General features: G+C 38.7%; 2 protein-coding genes across 2 annotated transcripts in view; one reads left to right on the top strand and one right to left on the bottom strand.

The window, feature by feature from the left end:
- Nucleotides 1-15,564, top strand: part of pkd1l2a (polycystic kidney disease 1 like 2a) — a 19,339-nt gene extending 3,775 nt beyond the window's left edge. Inside the window, exons 5-31 of the mRNA XM_016540798.1 lie at nucleotides 3,322-3,477; nucleotides 3,584-3,721; nucleotides 3,800-3,955; nucleotides 4,040-4,164; nucleotides 4,803-4,920; nucleotides 6,035-6,166; nucleotides 6,253-6,478; nucleotides 6,565-6,755; nucleotides 6,905-7,135; nucleotides 7,288-7,389; nucleotides 7,474-7,652; nucleotides 7,766-7,912; nucleotides 8,013-8,212; nucleotides 8,616-8,860; nucleotides 8,954-9,167; nucleotides 9,546-10,000; nucleotides 10,180-10,259; nucleotides 10,356-10,510; nucleotides 10,582-10,767; nucleotides 10,878-11,208; nucleotides 11,288-11,421; nucleotides 11,504-11,631; nucleotides 11,718-11,878; nucleotides 12,011-12,221; nucleotides 12,994-13,095; nucleotides 13,187-13,318; nucleotides 13,403-15,564. Of these exons, the coding sequence (XP_016396284.1) occupies nucleotides 3,322-3,477; nucleotides 3,584-3,721; nucleotides 3,800-3,955; nucleotides 4,040-4,164; nucleotides 4,803-4,920; nucleotides 6,035-6,166; nucleotides 6,253-6,478; nucleotides 6,565-6,755; nucleotides 6,905-7,135; nucleotides 7,288-7,389; nucleotides 7,474-7,652; nucleotides 7,766-7,912; nucleotides 8,013-8,212; nucleotides 8,616-8,860; nucleotides 8,954-9,167; nucleotides 9,546-10,000; nucleotides 10,180-10,259; nucleotides 10,356-10,510; nucleotides 10,582-10,767; nucleotides 10,878-11,208; nucleotides 11,288-11,421; nucleotides 11,504-11,631; nucleotides 11,718-11,878; nucleotides 12,011-12,221; nucleotides 12,994-13,095; nucleotides 13,187-13,318; nucleotides 13,403-13,528 (4,761 nt within the window). The 3' untranslated portion in view covers nucleotides 13,529-15,564. The remainder of the gene's footprint in view (nucleotides 1-3,321; nucleotides 3,478-3,583; nucleotides 3,722-3,799; nucleotides 3,956-4,039; nucleotides 4,165-4,802; nucleotides 4,921-6,034; nucleotides 6,167-6,252; nucleotides 6,479-6,564; nucleotides 6,756-6,904; nucleotides 7,136-7,287; nucleotides 7,390-7,473; nucleotides 7,653-7,765; nucleotides 7,913-8,012; nucleotides 8,213-8,615; nucleotides 8,861-8,953; nucleotides 9,168-9,545; nucleotides 10,001-10,179; nucleotides 10,260-10,355; nucleotides 10,511-10,581; nucleotides 10,768-10,877; nucleotides 11,209-11,287; nucleotides 11,422-11,503; nucleotides 11,632-11,717; nucleotides 11,879-12,010; nucleotides 12,222-12,993; nucleotides 13,096-13,186; nucleotides 13,319-13,402) is intronic.
- A 1,167-nt stretch (nucleotides 15,565-16,731) lies between these two features.
- Nucleotides 16,732-18,480, bottom strand: part of LOC107730064 (importin-7-like) — a 28,660-nt gene continuing 26,911 nt past the window's right edge. Inside the window, exons 23-25 of the mRNA XM_016540797.1 lie at nucleotides 17,786-17,992; nucleotides 17,588-17,704; nucleotides 16,732-16,861 (exon numbers count right to left, since the gene is read on the bottom strand). Of these exons, the coding sequence (XP_016396283.1) occupies nucleotides 16,764-16,861; nucleotides 17,588-17,704; nucleotides 17,786-17,992 (422 nt within the window). The 3' untranslated portion in view covers nucleotides 16,732-16,763. The remainder of the gene's footprint in view (nucleotides 16,862-17,587; nucleotides 17,705-17,785; nucleotides 17,993-18,480) is intronic.

The following is an 18,480-nucleotide window of genomic DNA, read 5'->3' as shown; positions in this document are numbered from 1 at the left end:
TCTCACGCTTGAGGTATTCGGCTAATCACAACGCACTGGATAGCTGGCTAATCAGAGCACACCTCGCTTTTCAGACCGATTAGTTTTGTAAAAATCGACGCGTTTCAGAAGGCGGGGCATAGAGGAGAAACAATAATGTACAGTATGTGGAAAATAATGTGTTTTTTTAACTTTAAACCGCATAAACACATTTCATTACACCAAATACACAAAATAATGTTCTTTTTAGCAGCATCATATGACCCCTTTAATAGAACCTTTAATTTGACATTATTACAAAGTTAACTTTTTAAAAGTATACTTATAGATGTTAAGAAACATAGTCATGATACTGGACACTCTTTAAGTTCACTTAAGTGGCCTATAATTCCAATAATATATTAGGCTATCTGCAAGTAGAGTTTTGTAAAAATGCACTTTGAATATTTTAACTACACTTCATGTGCACATTCAATATGATTTAGCACACTTCTTTTTCATAAGGGACCTGCCTCTGTCTTTTTAAATGTGACCATGTGCTTGTATGGTGTATTCATCTAACACATTATCTTCCCACAGGGTTCACTAAGCCGCTGTCACTCAGAGTCAGTGAAAAAGCCATTGATACAGAAGGCAGAGGGCAGCTCTTTTACAATAGAGAGTGATGCACTACGAAAAGCAAAGCAGGATATCACAGTGGTGGTTTATGGTAGGAGTTGCTTTAACATTAAATTGTACCCATTCTTCTGAAAAGTAAATAGTGGCCCTAAAATGAGCTTGGGCACTGAAATCACTCTTACAAATGTATGAATTTCAATATCAAAACAAGCAGAATCTGCAAAAAAAAAAAAAAAAAAAAAAAAAATTGTTTTACAACCAGAAAGTGTCCAATTTTTTTGTGTTCATTTTAAACAGTATATCTATTATTTTATTGTTTGAAACCCAGCACATCTGTTTTAATTTTTTTTGCTCGAGAAGTGTGTTTGAGCTGTCTTTAAATACAAATAAATTCTGCTTGGTTTGATATTATTATCTAATGTGGTGACATTCATACATTTTTAAATGTGACTTAAAGAAGTAGTTTACCTTAACATAAAAAATTTGCAAAAAATGTACTCACCCTTAAGCCATCCAAGACGTAGATGAGTCATTAGAACAGATTTGGAGAAATTTAGCATTACATCACTTGCTCTCCAATGGATCCTCTGCAATGAATGGGTGCCGTCAGAATGAGAAACATCACAATAATCCACACCACCCCATCAATCTTGTGATGTGAAAAGCTGTGTGTTTGTAATAAATAAATCCATTATTAAGGCGTTTTAATTTAAAGCTTTGCTTTCGGCTAAATTAAGAGTCCATAATCCATAACATTGCTTTCTCCAGTGAAAAAGTCGTCTCATCTGAATCAAGAGAGAAATATGCACAGATCAAGCACTGTTCACAAGCAAAAACAATCCAAGAGATTCTAAACAAATACTGTAATATTTTTATCAGCTGTTTGGACTCTCATTGAGACGGCACCCATTCACTGCAGAGGATCCATTGGTGAGCAAGTGATGTAATGCTAAATTTCTCCAAATCTGTTCCAATGAAGAAGCAAACTCATCTACAACTTGAATGGCCTGAGGGTGAGTCAATTTTCAGCACATTTTCATTTTTGGGTGCTTTTTGGGACCACCAAACCACTTTAATTTACAGTGCCCTTGTTATACATATAACTACTACTATATAGCAAATTTTGCATAATTAAACTACCATTCAACTACCCCTAAACCAAACCCTAACCCTGCAGTACAGTACGTGCATGCTGTTAATCAATATTACTCTGTATTTATTTGTGTAATTACACGGTAACAATGACATCTTAAAATAAAGTGTAACCCCAAATTACTTTGTACAACTTCAATCAAATTTAAGACCCTAGTGGATTTGATGCCATATGTGTTTTCTCTTAGCTATCAAGGACAGCTTATCTGGATCTGCTAGATACACTGTTCCAATTGTTGATACATCCAGTACTGAGGATTCATCAGTCCAGCCGCTTTTGCCGACTACTGTCTCTCCATCATCTCATACTACTGATAAATCACTCAACTCTGTAACGCCCCCTGTTGCCTTGAGTCCTCTCTCCTGTGTCATTAGTCCTCTTGTGGGTGATGTTCTCTCTCCCTTTAAGATCAGCTGCTCTGTTGATCCATCTTTTTGCAGAGCTGGGTCCTGTATTTTTTGCTTCAAAACTGCCAGGGGTAAGACATGTGATTTATATTCTAAATTTGGTCAAATCAACCTATGTATATAAGGGTTAACTTTGTGTACTTTGACCTATTTTGCAGGTAATTGTTTTTATTGTGGTGCCGAGCCCACAGTGGAGTCGCTTTACCTCCCTCTAGGGAATAAACATAACAACTACAGTCTGATGGTGGACATCACTGTTAAGAATGCAGCAGGTGTTACTGCTGACACTGCTGTAACCACTCGGGTTTGTAGTCGAGTTGATTTGTTTATGAGCATCTTTTCAAAAGCAAGTGAAAAAATACACACTTCAAAACAATTCAGCTGAATTAATTAGACAGATGGTTCATTCTCAGAAAGCTGTGCCACTTGTCCTTTAGAAATGGAATTGCCAAATTTCAAGATTTCATTATGGTTTCCCACTTCATGCCCAAAATACCAGATCTGCACTACACAGTGAGCGAAGAGCATAGATGAATGAATATTCAGATAATCAACACATACTTGTTCTTCAATGACCAAATTGTAAAACTTTTCAAACTTTAAACAAGTTTGTAATCTATATACTAATTTATACTTGATCATATAAATGGACATCTAAGTAAATTTTGGTCAGTTTTTTTTCTTCGTAATAAACCAAACATTATAAAATAAATAATTAAATATATAAGAATGTATGACTTCCTTTTCAAAACATGTTTTGTGCCATATAATTATGGCAAAAGGAGAGCAAATGTTGGAAACCATGTGTCAATGCTCAGCGATCATACATTATTATTTTTTTTTAAATATTAATAATAAATAAAATATTAAAAATGTATGTAATTCAGTAAATTCAATAAATGCAAAATTTAGGTTCTAAATCCTACTTGTATATTTTTTCAACCAATTTCAGTCTTTTTTTAATGCATTTATATATAATTGTGATGAATAGTATCATTCAGTAATATATCAGTAATATCAGTACCAGGTTATGGGGACCATGGAACCATTTCCTAAGAATTACCGGTAGTTAGACAGATAAAATGGCAGACAAAAAGAAGGACGGTCAAGATAGACAGAACAACAGAATTGTGGAAATAAAAATTGTTGTGCATCACATTCCAGGTAAAGGACACCAGTAGTAATCACACAGTTGGAGATCTCCAGGCGCTGGTTTCCAACCAGGTGTCTCAGCTGCAGCAACAAGGTCGACTCACTGGGGCAGCGCTGGCACAGATGTTCCAGTCTGTGTCCGACAGACTGAATGATGCATTACCAGAAGTACAGCATGACAGTGTCAAAAAAGAGGTAGTCCATAGGGAATATGCACATTCAGAAATGTTTTATATACCCATCTTTTAAGCAAATATTCTTCTTCTAACTGAAGCTGAGGGAAGAGATGTTGCAGAGTTTGAGTGCTGCCACGAGTTCCTTCCCCCCAAAGAATCCAGCAGAGGTGCAGATGAGTGCTAATGTGGTTTCAGGCCTTACCACACAGGGTCATGAGCTGACAGACACTGCTCAGGTACTTCTTTAACCATCCAGATGGTAGCAATACAGTGTTAGTAATACATCTCTCCTAACTCGTTCATCCTGGCTACAGTTACAGGCTAGTTATCTGCTAACAAACCTCAGTAAGTCCTTGGTCTCCTTGACGCTTTCTGGCAAGGAGTTCTCTGAAAAGATACTGCAAGCATCCACGCCGATTATTGATGCTGCCAGTAACATCATCAAAGTTTCTTCCAGTACTTCTAAGCAGGTACATCACAACACTCAAGCCTTGCTCCATATTCTGATTCAAAACCATCATTCCTGACACTGTTTTCATTACCCTGTACTACAGAATGAGATCTCCAGTCATTTACTAAACACTGTGGACAATGTTCAGAGTGCCTTGTTGGCTGGGAAAAAGGTGAACCAGGAGCCCATCATACTCAGCTCTTCAGTTTTTGGTTTATATGTCAACAGGTAAACGAATAATGTTGGTAGGTCAAGGAATTTATTGTCTTAACTCATAAACATAAGACCCATTTTACTTCCATAATTTAACATATTTTGTATGTTGCAACTTTTTTTTGTATGTATGTCACAATGTAACATAGATTTTGAATTTTTTTTCCAAAACAGGATATTCTGTGAGACAAATGGGTCATGAAATGGTTGGATCGTGAAAAGTGATTTCTTTGTAACAGGTGGTTAGAGGGGATGAAAAAGCCATGAAATGGCTTGATAAATATTTTGTTTTAACACATTTTCTATTGAAACAGGAAGTCGGTATAGCCTATAATTTACAGTACATCACGACTCGCAAAATCACAATTTACTACATGGTATTGCTAGTCAGAAACAGGTGTTAATTATATTTTAGATGGGGTGAACATTCACATTCTAGAGACCATTTTCACAGGAGATAATTTGGTACATTTTACTGAAGAGAAAACTGCTAATTTTCAATATGTGGTAAAAGTTTATTTGTGCACAAGCATATAGACAGCCTCAAAACTGATTGACATGAACTAAAAGGAGCAAACCTCAATTTTCTTTTAATAGGGTCTTTATTTTGCAGCTTAAGAAATAAAATGACTCATTCTGCTGTGCTCTTTCAGAATATCATTGGATGATCTTCAGAAACAGCCCTTTAACATTCAGAAGAACAGCTCTGCCAGTTTTATCCTCCCATCTCTGGGCTCTGTTCTGTCTCCAGATGAACCAGTAGATGTACGGGTGAGTTGAGTGACAATTTCATCTTTTTTCTCTTTTAGGAAGTCTAAAGTTGATGAGCCCATAATTTAGATTTTAGGTCAAATTTACATTTATTAGTTCAGCAGATTATTTTATCCAAAGTGACTAACAAATGTGATTCATCCTGAGGAGGCAATAACACAAGAAGTGCATATAAAAAAAGTTTCAGACATTGTCTAGAACAGGGAGGGACATAAGAAATAGAAAAAGCATAGAATTTCTTTTAAAGAGTCAACATGGGCCAACAGGACAGGACACAGTTAAGTGCTCAAGGGAAATTTGTTTTTGTATTTGAACTGTTTCTTGACTATTATAAGAGGTTTGGTTGTCCGGATATGGTTGTGAAGATCATTCCACCACTATGGAACAGTGAATGTTCGGGAAAGTGATTTTGTGCCTTTCTGTGATAGTACCACAAGGTTCAACTCACTCACTGACCTCAGGCTTCTAGAGGGAATGTAAAGAGGGAGTAAGAGGGAGTAGAGGTAAAAATATGCCAAGTATCAGTGTCTTGAAACAGTAGCCAATGAAGAGAGATTAAGAGAAGTGTAACATTGGCTCTCTTGGGTCTCATTGAAGACTGATTGTGCTGCTGCATTCTGTATCATCTATAGAGGTTTGATTGTACATGTTGGACAACCAGCCAGAAGAGCATTGCAGTAGTTAGGAAGGGCCTGATCTTCAGAATGTTGTGCAGTACAAACCTGCATGACTGTGTTACAACGTGGTCTTTGAAGCTCATCAAGGCTAGCTAGTTAGTCATCAAAGGTTACTCCAAGGTTTCTGACTGATCTGGTTGAAATTATCGTCGAAATCTGGATGGTGAAATTGTGCTGAAATGTTGGAGTGGCTGGGAAGACTACTTCCCTCTTTGCTAGGTTGAGTTGTTCTCTCAGCCATGCTGAGATGTCTGCCAGACAGGCCAAGATCCACACAGCTACCGTGGAATCGTCTGGTTGTAATGAAAAGTAGAGTTGCATGTTATCTGTGTAATAGTAGTAGGAGAAACCTTTGAACACCTCTTCCACCTACTTGTGAGGTAAGATTCACAAATTAGACTTCTGTAATACTAATTTTCATCTTGAATGTATCACAGATGACAAGTTTCAGGATAAATCCATTTTCACGGCATGAGGGCGAGCATATTAGTGGATCAGTGGGGTCTCTATCTCTCACCAAAATGAATGGCTCTGTGATTACAGTGGCAAACCTCACTGAGGAGATTGAGGTAAAAGGAGATTGTCAGCAATAAAGGCCAAAAGCTTGGCTACTGTAAACATAAAACATCCAGAACTTGTTTTCTTCATTTCCTAGATTCTTTTACCAAGGACAGAGGTGGCAGAAGTTAACCAAACTCTTCTGGAACTGGCAATCTTCAGCACTGTCGTCATTAATGTGACTGCACCCAATATATCTCTGGTTTTCAAGTTAGACCCTTCAGAGGAGACCCCTCTGCAGTTGCTCCTCGGTTTTCAGGACTACCCTAACGATACAAATTATGAAGCTTGGATCCAGCTACCTCAAGATGGCGACTCTGAAGGTTATTAACCAATATAAACAAATTAACAGAATTTAACAATTTTAGAAAGAGATTGAGACTTATTTTGTTATATTTGTGTGGTGCAGAGGAGAGGTACACTTGGGTGCTTAACCCTACGGAAATGACAATAGAAGTAGGCGTTTACTACCTTCTGGTGAGGCCTGTTGTTGGAGCAGGGGTGAATTCGACAAACACCTCAGTTTTCATCACAACCATTGCTGCTCACTGTTTGTATTGGGATGAGACAAAGGCCAATTGGAGTGGCGATGGCTGTAGGGTAAGTCGATCAATTAATGTCTTTTAAGGCCGTTCACACTGACAGTTATTTTATTACTGCAATCATTCTCTGTGTGAACGCTCCTTTAAACTGAATAAGCATGTAATTTATACAGAGGATTTCATGGTTAGAGTCTTACCTTTTTTCAGGTTGGCCCTCGTACTACAACATTGGTTACTCAATGCCTATGTACCCATTTGACCTTTTTTGGAAGCTCTTTCTTCGTCATGCCCAACGTTGTTGATGTGTCCCGCACTGCTGAACTCTTTGCAACCTTCGTCAACAACCCAGTGGTGGTGTGTTTTGTAGGCGCCATCATCCTGGCTTACCTGTTGGTTGTGATGTGGGCACGAAGAAAGGATATTCAGGATGCAGTGAAGGTTTGCTTTTAGAAACCTGGTTCTCTTGAAAAAACAATTTGACACTTGTAATTCCTTATCTTGTTTGAAACAAAAAAGCACAAAGATAAACTATAAATAAAATAAATAAAAACTTCCTTGTTTAACTTTCATGGTAATCTCCCTACTTAAAGGTGAAGGTCACAGTACTTGAGGACAATGATCCCTTAGCTGAATATCGTTACTTGTTGAGTATCAATACAGGGCATCGTCGTGGGGCCTCCACCTCTTCTCAGGTAAGTGTCATCCAGCTTTAGTTCCAGCATTTTTTCAGGAACACTGTACCATTCAGTATTAACACTGCCATAAAATTGCTCCAGGTGACAGTGACTCTACAGGGCACAGAAGGAGAGATTGAACCTCATCATTTGACTGACCCTGAAAAACCAGTGTTTGAAAGGGGAGGACTGGACATGTTCTTGCTGACCACCCCCTTCTCACTGGGAGAGCTACAAAGTATTAGGCTGTGGCATGACAATTCAGGACAGCATCCTGCTTGGTAAAATTAATAGAAATGTCACATAGTACTTTGTCAGATTTCTTGGAGGCATGCTGATTTTTGTCTATGTAATTTCATTACTTTCTGTATGTGACCCTCTGGAATTGTCACAGGTATGTTAATAAGGTGATGGTACAAGACCTGGAGACTGGGCAGAAGTGGCACTTCCTGTGCAACTCATGGTTGTCCGTTGACTTGGGAGAATATACACTAGATAAAGTTTTCCCTGTAGCAACAGAGATGGACTTGAAAAGGTTTAGGTATGTAGCTGAGAGATTGTTGGGTAAGAAATAGATGTGTGGTACAAAATTATGGGTATTTTCTCATTAACGTTTAATTTATTGTCTTTAAACTTTACAGTAATTTGTTCTTCATGAAGACTGCAAAAGATTTCCGTGATGGTCACATCTGGTTCTCTGTAATCAGTCGTCCCCCAAGTAGCAATTTTACTCGAGTACAGCGTGTCTCCTGCTGTTTTTCGCTGCTGCTCTGCACCATGTTGACCAGTATCATGTTCTGGGGTATCCCATCAGACCCCTCAGAGCAGACCATGGACCTGGGTATGACAAATAAAACATTAATCTAACAGTATCTTACATCAACTTCACTTCAGCCCTTATCAGCAAAGTTGAACATGTCCATCCTTATTTAGTCGGTACATTCAGTCCATTATTATTCAGTCCGTACTACATGTGACTACAGGATACTGTACTCAAACATGGCTTGCTAAAGTCGCACTTGGGCACAGAATGACAATCACACTCCATGCCATTGGTTAGCTTTTTATCATACCACTAGAACACCATCGCATTACACCTGTTTAATATACTAGACAGCTCCATTGTTTGTAATAGTTTAGTCATTAATGGTTAAAAAACTGACCATTTTTCAAAACGTGTGTTGCTTGAATCAAACATATGTACATTCATAATAATGTGATTTCTATCTTTGCATGGGCTACAGGTCAGATTGAGTTCACCTGGCAACAGGTCATGATTGGCATCCAGAGTTCCATTATCATGTTTCCTATCAATCTCCTCATTGTGAGCATCTTCAGAAATGCTCGTCCAAGAGAACAAAAGTCTGAATCATCTTCAAAGCAACAGTCAAAGATAGATCCCAAAAAGCCAGGCAAAATGGGGCGTGTATCTCCGAATCAGCCTCCACACAATAATCACAAGGAAATCACACCTGACACTGTGATAAAGGCAAGTCCTTCTCTAAGAGTTTGGCCCAGAATAGTTCCATTTCTCTGTCATAATGGATGTGGTATTATGACATTTTTTATAACATCTTTTCAGGACATCAAACGGATAGCACAGTCACTCTATAAGGTCATGAGAAGACCTGTTCCAAGGACAGAACTGGACTCCACCAAAACAGATATCAACAATCTGCTGTCACTGGTTGAAGAGATAATTCGTCAACACAATCGAGTTGGAAGTGAGTTTTACACGGACTCTTCTAAAAAGAAGCAAACTCTCGCAGCTTCTCTGGAGTGTGTAAATCTGAAAGGTGAGTCCATGGACATGGACAATTCAGAACTTCAAATTATCCCATCTCATACTCTAAAATAACCACTGGAACTTCTGGTTGGTTTGAAATTGATCTACCCGACTTCAGGGAGAAGTGTCCTTTGATGTTCTATCCAGGATGGTGGAACGAAAGCAATGTTCCATTGGTTATTTTCAAGTGGAAGTGGGAGAATTTAAGTTCTAGTTGTCTTAAATGAGTATGACTGGAATGTTTTGAGGTCAGAAGTGGAAATTTTTAACTTGAGTATTCCCACCTCCTACTTTGAATTGAGAGCAGCATTTGATTATAAATACATAATTATTATATATATAATATATATATATATGAAGCAGTAATATTGTTTTGTTCCTATCACAGAGAGCAGTTTTTGTGAGAACCCAGAGCAAAATGGAAAACACAGTGTCTACAGCCAGTATCTCTACAAACAACTGCAAAATGTGGAGAGAGCGCTGAGACTGCTGGGGCCTTCATCCTTCTCTATGCCAAACAGCTACAACCAGGCTGTATTGCAGGTCCAAGGCATGAAGAACCTACTTGAACCTCATGTCTCCTCCTGTTCTGTCAGTGGTCTACATACCCGTAGCTCCAGCCCTACAGAGGGCAACAGTGGAGACAGCAGAAAGTGTAGTCAGAAAGGCTTGCCCTGGTGGTTTGTGTTCGTTGGTTGGTTTCTTGTTGTATCCACCAGTGGTGTTTCAGCATACTTCACTATGATGTATGGGTTGACCTATGGGAAGGAGCGTTCCATCAGCTGGCTCATCTCAATGGTGGTGTCCTTCTTCGAAAGCCTCTTCATCACCCAGCCTGTAAAAGTAAGAGATGGAATAAAAAAGACAATTCTTGTGATCTTCCTTTTTGTATTTTATGATTGTATATTTATGTGTATTGTACATTACCACTTCCTGTGCAGCTTGTATTTACATGACATTGTCTACTAGCTGTTTTGTCACTACAGAGACCTGGACTTAATGAGATTTATTGGTTTCTTTAGGTACTGGGCTTTGCAGTCTTCTTTGCTTTGGTACTCAAAACAGTTGATCAAGAAGATTATGGAGATGTTCCGATTGATGGGACTCTACCCAGCACGGGTAACTGGACAATGAGCAACATGAGTAAATTTATAGCATCATATTATCACTTTTTTAGTGTGACAAAACCTCAGCTGAAACATCTGTCCACAGATGATCCCGATGCAATCAGAATTGCCAGAAGAGACAGCACATGTAGTTTCTATCAGCCTCCTCCTCCCACTGACATAGAAAAGATGAGAAACAACATGATCAAGGAGCAGAAAGTGTTTGCACTCATCCGGGAGATTCTCAGTAAGAAGAACATAATTTATCTATTATTAATCAAAAGATCAGCTTGTTTGACACAGCCTTTTACGTTGCAGTTTATGTGGGATTCCTTTGGATGCTTCTCTTGGTTGCATATGGTCAGCGAGATCCACATGCATACTACCTCACTCAGCATATCCGGCAGAGTTTCAGCAATGGCATTTCCGAGAGTATGAACCACAAAGATATATTAAATTGGGCAAAATCCTCCTTGCTCAGTAATCTGGTTGGGCAATATCCAGGTATTCCTTCAGTATGTATTGTCAACATTGTCTACTTATTCAAGGTTAAAAACTGCTTGTATATTGTACCGAAAGACCTAAATGTACCATGTTATTTGTTACCCTTTCAGGCTTCATAACAGATGGAAATTCAAAACTTGTTGGCAACGCTCGATTCCGCCAGGTTAGGGTAAGGAAAGACTCTTGTAAAATTGTCAAGACCATGCAGTACTCTGTTCCTGACTGCCATGCCCCATACTCCTGGGAAGCGGAGGACATGGGCTCTTACGGTCCAGGGTGGAATCGGACTAAAAATGTGAATGGTTCTAAGATTGTACCCACACCTTGGCGCTACCAAACTCAGGCCAAACTCCGGGCAAACCCTGTTTGGGGTGGGCTGGCCCTTTATAAGGGTGGAGGATTTGTGGTGGAACTAGGCCCGGATCAAAAGAATGCAAGCAGGTAGCATAATGTGTAACAACGTGCAATGTAGTTTTAAAAGTAGAAGTTACAACAGTTAATGTGTCCTTTCCTTTCTTAGTCTTCTTCAGTATCTTTTTGACAACATCTGGCTGGACGTGTATACACGGGCTGTCTTTGTGGAGTTTACAGTTTATAATGCAAATGTGAACCTCTTCTGCATTGTGACTCTCATTTTTGAGACCACGGGAGTGGGTGAGGCATCTCTTCTCTAAATCCTTGAAAGATTCTCATGTTGTCAAAGGTTGGACTCATGGTAATTTTGTTGTTTTCACAGGTGCATTCCAATACCGTAGTGAGGTGCAGACTGTCCATCTTTATCAGTCCACTGGTGGCTTTCACATATTTGTTATGGCATCAGAGGCCATCTATTTCCTCTTCATTCTCTACTACATGTTTGTGCAGGTCCGCTCGCTCATGGAACATTAAAATAAAATGGTGTAATTTGCATCAGTGGAGCTGTAATGCACAGTATTTTGTGGATTTAACAGGGCAAACTGATGAAGCAGCAGAAATGGGCATATTTCAGAAGCAAATGGAATCTCTTAGAGTTGGCCATAATCATTCTAAGTTGGAGCGCATTATCTGTGTTTGTCAAGAGGACAATATTGGGTAACCGGGACATTGAGTACTACCAAAACAACAAAGACATGTGAGTGAAAGTCTTCAGCTTTTCAAGATCAATCAGCATGTTTGGAATGGAATACTAGACTTCTACTTCCTGCACAATATACACTTTATGTTTGAAAATACTTGAGAATTAATACAGCTGCTTCTCTAACAGGTTTGCCAGTTTTTATGAGACTGCCACTGCAGATGCTGTACTAGGCTATCTGATAGCTTTCTTAGTCCTGCTGGCCACCATAAAGCTGTGGCATCTGCTGAGACTCAACCCGAAGCTACACATGATCACCTCTACACTGCAACGGGCATGGACAGATATCTCTGGCTTCATTGTGGTCATGACCATCATGTTTCTGGCCTATTCCATTGCTGTGAGTATGTGATGTTCTTTAACATAAAATGAAAATAGACCAGAAATGGTGAAGTCCTGAAGAGTTTAGTTCTAGCCCTGCTCCAACACAACTTCCTGTAGTTTTCAAGGGTAGCATCGAAAAGTTTTGGCTGCTGACTTGTTGCTTCACTGCCCTATCAGGCAATGACAGCGTTTGTGCACTAAGGTAGTGAAGGATACATCTATGCTGCCTTCCACAATCAATCAGATGAAGGTATCAGTAGACAGCATGTGACATAACCACTGGATTCTGTGCCTTGTTGCCTTTGTATGCTACCTGCAGAGGCAGCATTTTTCAGCTTTTGGAGACAGCCAAGTAATCCTGAAGGACTTGATTAGCTGTACCGTGTGTCTTATTAGGGTTAAAGCTAAACTCTGCAGGACTGTGACCCTTCTCAAACTGAGTTTGGCCTACAAGCTCCTGAAAGGACAGTGGTCTCAAACTCAGTTCCTGGAGCGCCACAGCCTTGAAGAATTTAGCTCCAACTCACGTGCTTGGAAGTTTCTAGTAATCCTGAAGGCCTTGATGAGCTTGTTAAGGGGTGTTTAATTAAGGTTGGAGCTAAACTCAGCAAAGCTGTGGCCCTCCAGGAACTGAGTTTGAGACCACTGGTCAATAACATGAGGAACAGACTGAAATGCACGCTATTTGCTGGAGATTTTGATTGCCACCATATCTCTCTTTTGCAGGCTGCACACATTCAATTTGTACTCACATTTGTCTGAAAGTTTTACATTTTGTATTTCATTAGTGCAATTTGATGTACGGTTGGAGGCTCTACTCATACAGAACTCTGCTTGAGGCTGCACAGACCATTATTTGTCTACAACTGGGTATCTTTAACTATGATGAGGTAAAAATAAAGACCTATACTGAATTTGTACTCACTGCTAATGTGTTTAAGAACTTATATTATTCATTGTATTGTTTCCTTCTCCCTACAGGTTTTGGATTACAATCCAGTCCTGGGAGCTTTCCTGATTGGATCCTGCATTATCTTTATGACATTCGTAGTTCTCAACCTCTTTATATCTGTGATTTTGGTGGCTTTCAATGAAGAGCAACTTCATCCCACTGTAAATCTCTCATAATCAATTAATCCAGTGCTGTGCCACATTTTCGCCTTTCTAAATTAATTTAGTCTATCTCTTTTCCCTCAGCCTTCTGAAGAAGAGGAGATCGTAGACCTGATGCTGATGAAGATCTGCAGTCTTCTTGGCATCAAATGCAAGAAAAAGCAAATTGATGCAGATGCTTCTTTGACGACAGCTTCAGTCATATCATAGAAATGATGCACGTCTTTATAACCATGTGACAGTCAATGTAAGCTTTATTGTAAAATGCCTTTTGGTGTTTGGATGCTTAGTAATTGTTCTTGTACATCTTAAAAAGCTTTTTCCCCCTGATTTTTATCTTGCAGAATGTTTCCATTAGCTCTGTTTGAATGTTTGTCAGTGCTATTATTACAAATATTAAGCATGAAATATGCAACTCCTCTGAAAGTTTTTGTCCTACTACATTATTGCATTACATCTATCAAGACGTCAGCATTTCTGAGTGGATAACAGATGAAAACATCTTTTTTTTTCTTGTAGGGTAATTTCAAAACACAACATGCAGTAAAATTACTATCTGGGGAGTTAACAACTAATTCAGGAAACACACTGTGCACGCGAGTATTTATCCATAAAGGTATCTGAATCATACATGCCGTTTATGGCCTGCAGCATAAAGTTGCTGACATGCACTAAATGTCTGTGTTCTAGGAAAATTTCACCCATACCAACTGGCTCAGTCAATCACCTCAAGGGCTTACATTAAAAAAAGTAGCCTGTGATTGTTTTTCAGGTCTCAACCACCTATTGCTTAAGCAGGACAATAAGCTCATTCAAATAACCATGAAAAATAAGGAACAAAATGGCCTTTGTGTGCCCAGCCATTATTAAATGTGTAGCATGCATGTACCAGCAAAAAGACCCAAATCAGTCAGTCTTACAAATTATTGATAAAGTTTAGAATTTTCATTGGGGTCTGGCAACAAACCTATCGAATTCATCAGTATGTGTCACATATTTTGGGAGTCTACAGCCTTCAAAACCATATGCAAAATGGTTGTGAAATTTGGTATACTTGTGGGACAGGGCATTACTGGTAGCAATTTTGAAGTCTCTCAAACATTCCAGCACCACTGACCGTTTTGGCTTCCATTTCTGTTCATAATTATTTGAACAGAGTGGCCTGGAAATATATTCAGTGCACTTGGTTCCAATTTTCACCCACACATTTTCTGCCATTTTGAACATAAACCACGCATTTTAAACACCCATGATGCATCTGAGTTTCTCCACATTTGGGTTGGATAATTTTGATACTCCAAATAATTTCTGTATAGCGCTGGGATCCTCATTCCTAATGCTGGAGAGCCACTTTCCGAAAGTTCAGTTCTGCCGCTTCATCAGTTTGTCTTGTTAAATCCAGATGATATTGCGCATTATGGCTTCACTGATGCACCATCCTATTTCAGTGTTCCACGAAAGAGCTGACCTGCACAAAAAAATTGTACAGCAGATAATGAAGAGGAAATAGGTGGCCTCTGATGCCATAACGAATACATGAAAGCCATCATTGTACTGATAACGATGGACAGTCTGTACATCACTAGAACTTATCCTACAACTTTTATTTTGATTTTCTTCACATTTGGGTCAGATAACATCTATAGTTATCAAAGCTTTTTGATACACCAAATAATTTGTGTAACAAAGGGATTCTCATTTCTGATCTTGAAGAGCTACTTTGATACAGGAATGGAAACCAGGAAGTGAGGCTATATTTTAAAGCTCTGGTGTACTTAAGTAAACAGGACCATGACAACTGTAGAATAAATTGGCCTTAAATCATGTTGCTTATCGCCATATAACCCCAGGTACATGCAAAACAATGCATCACATGTTCCAAACAATTGCATAAACTTTTTCACAGCTTTTTGCTAATCCTACAATAACTGTCCAAACTGCACAAAGTTTGCTCAGATTAGGGGTTTTCAAACTGTTCATGGAGCCTCCAAAGCACCGCACCTTTTGGATGTCTCCTTTATCGGACATACCCAGTCAGATCATGGAGTGTTAAATAATGGAAACATCCAAAATGTCCAGGAATAGTTCGAAAACTCCTGGATCAGATTCAGACAAAGTCAAAAACATGACAAATTTTTCCTTGTTATTTTCATGAAAGTTAAGCCAATTCTTGGTATGGACAAGACCATGCCTTAAAGGATTAGTTCACTTCTGAATTAAAATTTCCTCAATTTCCTCACCCCCATGTCATCCAAGATGTTCATGTCTTTCTTTCTTCAGTCGAAAAGAAATTAAGGTTTTTGAGGTAAACTATTCTCTATATAGTGGACTTCAGTGGGGTTCACTGGGTGGAAGGTCCAAATTGCAGCTTCAAAGCGTTCTACACGATCCCAGACGAGGAAGAAGGGTCTTATCTAGTGAAACGATCAGCCAAAAAAACGGTAAAACAGCGATGTAGGACGATTTTGAAGTTGGAGAAAATGAGAGGGGAGTTTTTTGATGAACCGGAATGCACAGAGTTAATGCAGAATTAGACAAGACGAGCGTTTGAGGTTAAAAAGTATATCAATTGTATTTTTTTTTTAGAAAATGGCCGATCGTTTCGCTAGATAAGCCCCTTCTTCCTCGTCTGGGATCGTGTAGAACACTTTGAAGCTGCAATTTGGACCTTCCACCCAGTGAACCCCACTGAAGTCCACTATATAGAGAAAAACCCTGGAATGTTTTCCTCAAAAACCTTAATTTCTTTTCGACTGAAGAAATAAAGACATGAACATCTTGGATGACATGGGGTGAGAAAATTATGAGGAAATCTAAATTCAGAAGTGAACTAATCCTTTAAGGGACTCTTTATTGGCCACATTATTGCCGCTTGCAGCTATGCTCTCGGATTGATTCAGTTCTTACCCACATGGGGTCCAATAACATTAGAAAACTACTAGCCAATCCTGGGGTGCGTTTCCCATACAACAACAACGTAACTCACTTCTTAACTACAATAGTATGATGCTTTGTTGGAGAAACTAATTAGCTAGTTACAACTTTTTTCAGAAACAGTAGTAAAATGGTCGCACCTCCGTCGTTTGAACAATGTTGGTTCAACAAGGACTTTCGTTAATGATGTCACATAGGTGAAGTAATAAACTCTGCTCACCAATTGATTAGAGATCACAATTAATGTCAGATTAATGACAGGCCTGACAGAGATGTCAGATTAATGTAAATTAGACAAACATGAAGCTGTTCATTTTTGAATCACTTCAACACGCAGTATGTAATTGCCATTCATGGTTCAGTCAGCAGCTTTCTCCTAAAAGTAACTTCTCAGAGAAGCTGCTGTTACAAACGTGGTTTCTGAGGACTACTTCACTGTTTTTGAACCGATTCATATTACTTCGTTATTCAATTTCAGTCACAGTTAGAAAGGGGAAGGGAAAGAGAGGACTCAATTCATCCCAGGGGCGCTGCCACCAAAGTTGAAATTGGATGGCACCACCGGATCTGCAAACTTGTATCCTCCATGCTTCTCAATCATCTTTGATTCTAAAAATCAATCGGAAACATAAGTAAAAATTGGGGAAAAAATCAGCAGGCTGAAGAAATAAGTAACATTTTGGCAGCATATTAAGGCACCACATTTCGATTAATCTGGACACATCTTTTTTTTCCTCTACATGTTGGCCTTTCGTCCACACTGAACTGTATTTTTGTACAGCAAAAACAGAAGTCACTGTTGCTAAATTGACTAGAAGCCAAGTTGCTAAATTTGAAAACTCAGTTTTTGCATTTTTAGAGTAGACTGTGAAAACTGGGGTATTTGAAAACAATGATGCACGCTTAGTCGCGGCGTATATTTTAAGCATTATGTAACAATGCTTAAATACTTTGTATAACCTTGACAATATTTACTCGGAATTGCTGTCCTTTGACCGTGCATAGAAAGTTTTTGATTTTGAAATGATTTTTCCAGAAGAATAACTTTACATCTGGCCTCTCTGTATTATCACAATGTTGATGATTTACGCATGCGCAGTGATTTAAGACGGGTCAGCGTGGACTAGTAACTTTTGCAAAACACTTAAAAACACTAGCGTGGACCTTTTTCAAATGTATCTGGGTTAATGTGTACATGGCTTTTCACAGACTAGCATAAAGTAGGTTTTGGTTCCAATATCTGCCAGAAAAATACTACATTAAATATTGGTCATCAAGTGGGATAAAGTGCTGCGCAATCGATTTCCTCGCACAGCTTTTTTTTTTTTGCCTCACCATGTGCTGCTCGTCGCTGATCTGCAAGTGTTGCAATATCCTGAAGTTGTTTTCTTTGTTCCTCATCGAGACACTGTGTGAGCAACTGGTACCATGCTGGGTCACGGCCCTGGACATCTAGAGGAAAGAGAGCAGTCTGTCAGTAAAACACCCTTTTAAAGTGGCTCATTTAATTCATACTGTAGATGAAACCCATACTTTGGATTATGGCTTTGAAGATCTGGTATTCATCAACAAGGTTGTCCTCGTCGTCCACTGAGGTCGTGTAACCCTCAAGAGCGGTCTCCTCTGCGTCATCCTCCTCCCAGTCTTCATCGTCACCGTCCTCTCCTGCTTGTTTAGCTAGCATTTCAAGGTATTCCTGGCCTTCATCATCTATGTCGTCTTCATCACTGCCCAACTCGGCTGCATAGATACGCAACGAGTCCCATGTCAAAATTACAGTTCATTACTTTGAAACAACAGCAGGAAATAGAGCAATTTACTCAAATATACCAATTCACTCATAAAAATCTGTATTGTATAAAGAGAAAAAAAAAAAAAAAAAAGACCTCACTAATGTTTGAAATGTTTCTTTTTTCGTATTACTTGTTCTACATAGTATAAAAAAGGTATGCAGAATCCTTATTGAAAAATGCAATGTATAACTAAATGACTAAATAGTACTGCAACTACTCATTCATTTTATTCAGCATTAAATGGAAAAAATACAAGCTTAACTCTTTATTTGATCCAACTCAATTGTAAAAAATTTAATTAATAAAAAATAAAAATTGTTGTATTTTCATTTAAGAATTTCAACATTAACTTATTTTACTATTACTATAAAGCTGCTTTCAAAAAAATCTGTATTGTATAAAGAGACAAATAAAAAAAAAAAAAGACCTCACTAA

Source organism: Sinocyclocheilus rhinocerous, unplaced genomic scaffold (assembly GCF_001515625.1).
Source record: "Sinocyclocheilus rhinocerous isolate Xijiao unplaced genomic scaffold, SAMN03320098_v1.1 scaffold878, whole genome shotgun sequence".
In the NCBI taxonomy this organism is placed as follows: Eukaryota; Metazoa; Chordata; class Actinopteri; order Cypriniformes; family Cyprinidae; genus Sinocyclocheilus; species Sinocyclocheilus rhinocerous.
Note: the sequence above shows the minus strand (reverse complement) of the source record. Positions and strands in the feature narration are given on the sequence as shown.